Genomic DNA, 9,071 nt, shown 5'->3' on the forward strand with positions numbered 1-9,071 from the left:
AGAGCACAATAATTTTTTATTTTCGTTAGTGTCAGTGTTTTGCATATCTTTTTCCAGTTTAGTTATATTTTTCTTTTTTGTTAGGATTATCTTATGAAATAATAATAGCTAATATTAACTGAATGCTTACTATGAATTAGACCTTTTCAAAGTCAAGATTTAGCAAGTTGTCAACCCAAGCTTCGAATTCAAGTAGTCTGATTCTAGGGTTCGTATATTTTAGAAAATTGTGCTATGCTATCTCACAAAAGAGCTTCCATCACTAGTGCTCATACACAGCTGATATTGTCATATTTTACTTTGTTGTATGTCTAATATAACATTTCAATATCAAGGTGCTGATACTGTCAAGAATGATGGCATCTACTCAAGATACTTTACAGATTACTATGGAAATGGTAGATACAGTTTAAAAGTACATGCACAGGCAAGAAACAACACGGCTAGGCTAAATTTAAGACAACCACAGAACAAAGTTCTATATGTTCCAGGCTACGTTGAAAACGGTAAGTAGCATTAAAACAGAAATGTGTCATTTATTTAGGTAAATTAATGTGGCAAGCATTCAAAATAAAAGGTACTGTGGGAAACCTAACTATATAGTTATATAATCACCTCTTTGTTTCAAAACCATATTTATGATAAGGGAACTAGCATAGGACTACACTTACAATATGCTTTCTTTACATCTCCCAAGTTCACTTCATTTATATTGAAAAAAATTTACTGTGGCAAGCACTTTGCTAGATGTTGGAGCTACAAAAATTAGTAAGGCACCATCTTTGTCATTGGAGAATTTAGAATCAAGAAGTAAGACAGATAAGTTAAATGATAGGACTAACACTTCATAATGTCTCCTCATCAATTTTAAAATGACACCAATAGAACAAGCTTTCTTTTTTCACTAAAAGCTGTTACTTTTTCAATGGCTGCTATCAATCAACATTAACTATCTACAGCTGCAAATGAGATTATATGAAAAGACATCACAATATGAAAAGTTACAAAATTTCTTTTTTTGGTAGGTAAAATTATACTGAACCCACCCAGACCTGAAGTCAAAGATGACCTGGCAAAAGCTAAAATAGAAGACTTTAGCAGACTAACCTCTGGAGGGTCATTTACTGTATCAGGAGCTCCTCCTCCTGGTAATCACCCTTCTGTGTTCCCACCCAGTAAAATTACAGATCTTGAGGCTAAGTTCAAAGAAGATTATATTCAACTTTCATGGACAGCCCCTGGCAATGTCCTAGATAAAGGAAAAGGTAAGTTTGATATTACATTTTAAAATATTACATACATTGGCTTTCATTTGCTAAATATTTTCTAATGTCCTATTTATAAATAACATGCATAGATGGTCTACTATGGGTCACCCATTTATGTATGTGAAAACATAAGCCTGAAGAGATAATGAACTGCCCCAAATTACTTCTATATTTAATAAATTAGTAGTTAAACTCACTCTTATCAGATCGTGTTGTGCCAAACTGCCTCTCAAAATATGAACCATCTTAGAAGACTGACTTAACAGCTTTGTTTTGCATTCCTTTCTCCCTAACAGGGAAAATTTTTTCTAAGTATATCTGTACTTGAACAATTTCATTCATTCATTGATCTTTTTTTAAATTTTCAAATGTTGTTAGGTTCATAAGAAATAATCCCTATTGTCAACAGTTAGGTGGAAAAGACACTTTCTGCAAATAAACAGATAATTTTACAGAATATGATGAGATACGCCATTGGATAGCCAGTTCTAGTTGAGAGTTAAGATCACAAGGTATATCTTAAAGGGCTTTTCAGGGAAGACTATTACTGACCTAAGTCTTAAAGAATGAGAGATGTTAGGAAAGTTAAGTGAAGATGTCCCAGAGAGAGAGAGAGGATAATATGCAGAGATTTAGCTATGAAGTTTGAATTAAACTTCAATGCCAAATTATCTTATTCATTCAAGTTCAGTTCAATCATTCACTCATGTCTGACTCTTTGTGACCCCCATGGACTGCAGCACACCAGGCCTCCCTGTCCATCACCAACTCCCGGAGTTTATTCAAAGCGTATTCATGTCCATCGAGTGGGTGATGCCATCCAACCATCTCATCCTCTGTTGTCCCCTTCTCCTCCCACCTTCAATCTTTCCCAGCATCAGGATCTTTTCCAATGAGTCAGTTCTTCACATAAGGTGGCCAAAGTATTGGAGTTTCAGCTTCAGCATCAGTCCTTCCAATGAATATTCAGGACTGATTTCCTTTAGGATTGACTGGTTTGATCTCCTTACAGTCCAAGGGACTCTCAAGAGTCTTCTCCAACACCACAGTTCAAAAGCATCAATTTTTCGGTGCTCAGCTTTCTTTATAATCCAGCTCTCACATCCATACATAACTACTGTAACTTCCTCATAATAAATTGCCCACATTCTTAAAAGTTTAAATCACTTTTAGCTTTGCTTTAAATTTAACTGAATTAAATTAGTGTTTATTGAATGTCTACCATATTCCAGTGTTGTGCTAGACTAGCAGATTCTCATAGGATAAAGCCAATCTTGTTATTTTCCCTTTAAGGTGGTAAAATGAAAGCAATATGCATATCAACAGACAATATCTCAGAGGTTGTTAGTGCTGAAAAGTCACTTTTAATGCTCTTTCCCTTGTGTTATAATACATCCCTTACTATAGGCTCTCTCAAAAGAAATAATGCTTCTTAATCTTTCACTTCCTATGTAGCTATATGTCTCTTTGTCATTATTATACAATGAAAAAAATCATTCTGAAGTCAAAGGAAACATAAAATACCTATGAAGAGCTCTTTGTACTTCAATACTGAGACTCTTATCATGACAGCTTCTGAAATACACTTGACCATTAAAAATATGGTGAAAAGAAAAAATACTGCCACTTAGAAATCCATAAATGAAACTATCTGACTAAATATTTAATTCTAAAATTGAATTCAGTTAAGACCAAGTCTTTAGATCAAGACTGGATTCACAATAAATGTTCCTTATACTGATTATAGAAACTAAAAGATGGAAGAAAATATTTCATACATACATTGGGAAAGAAAGAACTTCACTGTGTTTAACCTCAAATACCTAAAACAGGTGGGATCTGATCTCCCTCTCTCCTGGTAACAAATAGGAAGATGTAGTTCTACCAGATTTTACCCCTACTCATTACAAAAGGAAGTATTAGCAATATCAAAAAATAAATAATTATCTATATAATTTTAAAAGAAAAACTTAAGCTTGAAAGTGAAAGTGGAGTCGCTCAGTTGTGTCCGACTCTTTGTGACCCCATGGACTATAGCCTACCAGGCTCCTCCATCCATGGGATTTTCCAGGCAAGAGTATTGGAGTGGGTTTCCATTTCCTTCTCCAGAGGATCTTCCTGACCAGGGATCAAACCTGGGTCTCCCACACTGTAGGTAGATGCTTTACCATCTGAGCCACCAGGGATCTGTGATAAACTTAAGTTTACTGGGACCCAATTTCCATACCAGTCATATATGCAAATCAGACTAGATGACTTGGAAATACTAAAACATGTAGATATAATTTTAATATTTTATGATCCACTAATTTTGTCATTTTGGGCATCAACTGAATAACTGTTTTTGGCCAAAAAGTAGTATTTTTATTAAAGTATAATTGACCTACAACACTAAGTTAGTTCCTGGTATATAATATAGTGATTTGATATATCTATACAATACAAAATGATCACCACTTTAAGTCTAGTTACCATCTGTTACCATACAAAGTTACTATAGTATTATTGACTATACTCTCCATTCCATACATTTCATCCTCATGATTCATTTATTTTGTAACTGGAAGTTTGTACCTTTTAATCTCCCTCACCTATTTCACTCATTCCCCCTACTCACCTCCCATTTAGCCAATGCTTGTTTGTTCTCTGTATCTATGAGTCTATTTCTAGTTTGTTATATTTGTTCATTTGTTTTGTTTTTTAGATGCCACGTATAAGTGAAATCATATGGTATTCATCTTAGCTGTCTGACTTAATTCACTTAGCATAATACCCTCTAGGTCCATTCACGTCACAAAACACAAGATTTCATTCTTTTTATGAGTGAGTAATATTCCATTACAGGTTTGTTTGTACACACACCACATCTTCTTTATCCATTCACCTATCAGTGGATACTTAGGTTGTTCTATATCTTGGCTACTGTGAATAATGCTGCAACGAACATAGAAGTGCATATATCTTTCTAAATTAGTGTTTTTGTTTTCTTCAGAAAAACATTCAGAAGCAGAATTGCTGAATTGTATGGTTGCTCTATTTTTGATTTTAATAATATCCATACTGTTTTCCATAGTGGCTGTACCAATTTACATTCCCGCCAATAGGATGAGAAGGTTCCCTTTTTCTCCACCTTCTTACCACACTTGTTATTTGTTGTCTTTTTGATAATGTATGTTCTGACAGGTGTGAGGTAGTTTTAATCTGTATTTCCCTGATGATTGCTAAGACTGAGCACCTTTTCATGTCTGTTGGGGCCTAGAAGTAATTAAGGAGGCCAAATACATGCCAAACACAGTACCAGGTACTCTAGTTCATACAAAAGGAGTATAAAACATATTTTTGTCCTAAAGAATAGTACATTCAAATTGGAAAGATAAACTGAACCTCTATAAAACTGGAAAACTAAATTTCATGCAATAGAGTTCAGGGAAGAGAGTTACCAAGGGATGAAAAACATGACCAAGACTTCATGAAGAAAGTGGACCTCCTGTTGGGTGGGCCTTGAAGAATAAGTACAATTTGCATAGATAGGGAGAGGGAGGCACATTCCAGGGATTCATGTCAGGGAGAAAAGGAATCAAATAATATGATCAAAGTCAAGAAAGCAAAATATCACAATGAAATATTTAAATTAAATATTTAAATATTACTTAATTCACTTAATTCACATTAATTCACATTTAATTCATACATTTCATCCCTGTGGTTCATTTATTTTGTAACTGGAAGTTTGTACCTTTTAATCTCCCTCACCTATTTCACTCATTCCCCCTACTCACCTCCCATTTAGCCAATGCTTGTTTGTTCTCTGTATCTATGAGTCTATTTCTAGTTTGTTATATTTGTTCATTTGTTTTGTTTTTTAGATGCTATGTATAAGTGAAATCATATGGTATTCATCTTATGAATGGATGGATGGATAGTTAGATCCACAGAAATTAAATGCAGAGAGGATATGAAGAGTAGTGGACTAGATCAGATTGATAGGACCTATTTATTAGAAGACCCAAATGTGAGGCATAGGGCCTGAATTTAAAAGAAAATAATAAATTTAAGCTATTCACCACATACTAGAAAATATTCAATATTTCATGAAAAAATAAAGTCACTGCAAAAAAAAGATATTTTATGTCTTATTGTTCATCACATTTCATGTTAAAATATATTTCTTTATTTATGGCTCCTGTAGATTTCTAAAGCATTTTGAATGAAACATTTGTCAGCATCTTTCTTTCCTTTCTTGATAAAATAATAATAATAATAGCTAATATTTCAAACATTTATTAAGTTCCAGACATTGTGCTAAACACTTTTCATGTATTATTATACATTGCATTATATAATGTTCATATATAAAATTCCATAAATATTTGTTGAATTGAATGACTGATTCTCTTTTTCACAGATAAGAAAACTAAGGTAAGAAAGATTAATTAAAGTTTTCTTTGTTACAGCTAGAAAGTAGAACTAAGGTACAAATTAAAGTCTGCCTATCTCCTAAACATGTTTAATTTTTAGTACACATTCTAAATTCTCTGCCTTCCTTTGCTCTTTGTCTTTATGCCTGGCTCCCACTCTACTTATCTGCTTTCCTACTCATACATCCTAGTACTCCCTTTCTCAGCTTAATGAAAAATAATATAGACAAAGGGTATTGAGTGTTACTGAATATCATTACTATACTCAAACATTATTGTGTTCCTTGTTCTAAATCAAAAGTAGACTCAGTTCTTCATACTTCTATTTTTAAATCTATATTCCATTTTTAGTAATATACAATTCTGAATTAAATTCTTTGTGATTAGATAACTAGATAAAAAACTGTTCATATATGTGTTCTTAAAGAAGATGGAATAACCAGACAAAAAAAACAGTGTGCATTCCTGATGGACCCCTAAATATAAACTGATGTGATAGCAATAAGGCATCCTAGTGATCTTAACATACATGAAATATCTATTTATTTTCCAGCCAACAGCTACGTTATAAGAATAAGTAAGAGTTTCATGGATCGTCAAGAAGATTTTGACAATGCGACTTTAGTGAATACTTCTAATCTAATACCTAAGGAGGCCGGCTCAAAAGAAAATTTTGAATTTAAGCCAGAACATTTTAGAGTAGAAAATGGCACCAAATTCTATATTTCAGTCCAAGCCATTAATGAAGCCAATCTCATCTCAGAGGTTTCTCACATTGTACAAGCAATCAAATTTATTCCTCTACCAGAAGACAGTGTCCATGATCTGGGTACCAAGATTTCTGAAATCACTCTGGCAATTTTAGGATTACCAATGATTTTCTCTGTATTTTAAACTAGGAATTGTGTCAGCACTGATAACCAATGTTATACATAGTTGGTACACATTTATTTAGGATTTAATTTGCTATTTTCTTGTTCTTCAGTTGCTAAATTGTGTCCAACTCTTTGCGACTCCAGGACTGCAGCATGCCAGGTTTCCCTGTCCATCACCAACTCCCAGAGCTTGCTCAAATTCATGTTCATTTGAGTCAGTAATGCTAACTATCTCATCCTCTGCTGCCCTCTTCTCTGTTTACCTTCAATCTTTCCCAGCATTAGGATCTTTTCCAATAAGTCAGCTCTTAGCATCGGGTGGCCAAAATATTGGCATTTTCAGCAACAGTTCTTCAAATGAATATCCAGGGTTGATTTTCTTTAGGATAGACTGGTTTGATCTTGCAGTTCAAGGGACACTCTGGAGTCTTCTCCAGCACCGCAATTTGAAAGAACCAGTTCTTTGGTACTCAGCCTTCTTTATAGTCCAATGCTCACATCTATGCATGACTCCTGGAAAAACCATAGCTTTGAGTAAATGGATCTTTGTTGGCAAAGTGATGTCTCTGCTTTTTAATACACTGTCTAGGTTTGTCATACCTTTCCTTCCAAGGAGAAAGGGTCTGTTAATTTCATGACTGCAATCACAATAGTCAGTGATTTTGGAGTCCAAGAAAGAAAATCTGCCACTGTTTCCACTTTCCCCCCATCTATTTGTCACAAAGTGATGGAACCAGATACCATGATCTTAGTTTTTTGAATGTTGAGTTTCAAGCCAGTTTCAAGCTCACTTTCCTCCTTCACCTGCATCAAGGGGTTCTTGAGTTCCTCTTCATTTTCTGCCATCAGAGTGGTATCATCTACATATCTGAGGTTGTTGATCAGTTCAGTTCAGTTCAGTCGCTCAGTCGTGTCTGACTCTGCGACCCCATGAATTGCAGCACGCCAGGCCTCCCTGTCCATCACCAACTCCCGGAGTTCACTCAGACTCATGTCCATTGAGTCGGTGATGCCATCCAGCCATCTCATCCTCTGTCGTCCCCTTCTGCGCCTGCCCCCAATCCCTCCCAACATCAGAGTCTTTTCCAATGAGTCAACTCTTCGCATGAGGTGGCCAAAGTACTGGAGTTTCATATTTCTCCCCAAAATCTTGATTCCAACTTGTGTCATACAGCCTGGCATTTAACATGATGTAGTCTGCAAAGAAGTTAAATAAGCAGAGTGACAGTATACAGCCTTGTTGTACTTCTTTTCCAATTTTGAAACAGTCAGTTGTTCCATGTTCAGTTCTAACTGTTGCTTCTTGACCAATATACAGGTTTCTCAGGACACAGGTAACATGCTCTGGAATTCCCATCTCTTTAAGAATATGCCACAGTTTGCTGTGATACACACAGTCAAAGCCTTTAGCATAGTCAATGAAGCAAAAATAGATACTTTTCTGGAATTCCCTTGCTTTCTCTATGATCCAGCAATGTTGGCAATCTGATCTCTTGTTCCTCTGCCTTATCTAAATCTAGCTTGAACATCTGGAAGTTCACAGTTCAACCCTGCTGAAGCCTAGCTTGAAGGATTTTGAGCATAATCTTACTAGCATATAAAATGAGTGCAATTGTACAGTAGTTTGAATGTTCTTTGGCATTGCCCTTCTTTGGGGTTGGAATGAAAACTGATCTTCTTCAGTCCTGTGACCACTGCTGAGTTTTCCAAATTTGCTGGCACACTGAGTGCAGCACTTTAACAGCATCATCTCTTAGGATTTTAAATAGCTCAGCTGGAATTGCATCACCTCCACTAGCTTAGTTCATAGTAATGCTTGCTAAGGACCACTTGACTTCACACTCCAAGATGTCTGGCTCTAGGTGAGTGACCACACTATCATGGTCATCCAGGTCAATCAGATCTTTTTTGTATGGTTCTTCTGTATATTCTTGTCACTTCTTCTTAATCTCTTCTCTCTGTTAGGTCCTTACTGTTTCTGTCCTTTATCGTGCCCATCCTTACATGAAATGTTCCCTTGGTATTCTCCAAATTTCTTGAAGAGATCTCTAGTCTTTCCCATTCTATAGTTTTTCTCTATTTCTTTGCATTGTTCACTGAAGAAGGGCTTCTTAACTCTCCTCACTATTCTCTTGAACTCTGCATTCAGCTGGGTATATCTTTCCCTTTCTCCTTTGCCTTTTGCTTCTGTTCTTTCCTCAGCTATTTTCAAGGCCTCCTCAGACAACCACTTTGCCTTCTTCCATATCTTTTTCTTGGGGATGATTTTGGTCACTGCCTCCTATGCAATGTTACAATGAACCTCCCTCCACAATTTTTCAGGTACTCTGTCTATCAGATCTACTCCCTTGAATCTATTCATCACCTCCACTGTATAAGGGATTTGATTTAGGTCATACATGAATGGCATAGTGGTTTTCCTTACTTTCTTCAATTTAAGCCTGAATTTTGCAATAAGGAGCTCATGATCTGAGCCACAGACAGCTCGTGGTCTGGTTTTTGCTGACTTT

At 35.6% G+C, this 9,071-nt stretch overlaps 1 protein-coding gene across 2 annotated transcripts in view; it reads left to right on the plus strand.

Moving 5' to 3' along the window:
- LOC105003282 (epithelial chloride channel protein-like) overlaps nt 1-7,118 on the plus strand; it is a 24,993-nt gene extending 17,875 nt beyond the window's left edge. The window contains exons 13-15 of one of the 2 annotated variants that reach the window (XM_010860335.1): nt 336-506; nt 1,026-1,265; nt 6,240-7,118. In XM_010860335.1, the coding sequence (XP_010858637.1) occupies nt 336-506; nt 1,026-1,265; nt 6,240-6,580 (752 nt within the window). In that variant the 3' untranslated portion in view covers nt 6,581-7,118. The remainder of the gene's footprint in view (nt 1-335; nt 507-1,025; nt 1,266-6,239) is intronic. The other variant, XM_010860336.1, reaches the window with a different exon arrangement.
- The last annotated feature ends 1,953 nt before the right edge of the window (nt 7,119-9,071 follow it).

The sequence above is a fragment of the Bison bison genome, unplaced genomic scaffold (genome assembly GCF_000754665.1).
Source record: "Bison bison bison isolate TAMUID 2011002044 unplaced genomic scaffold, Bison_UMD1.0 scf7180017864466, whole genome shotgun sequence".
In the NCBI taxonomy this organism is placed as follows: Eukaryota; Metazoa; Chordata; class Mammalia; order Artiodactyla; family Bovidae; genus Bison; species Bison bison.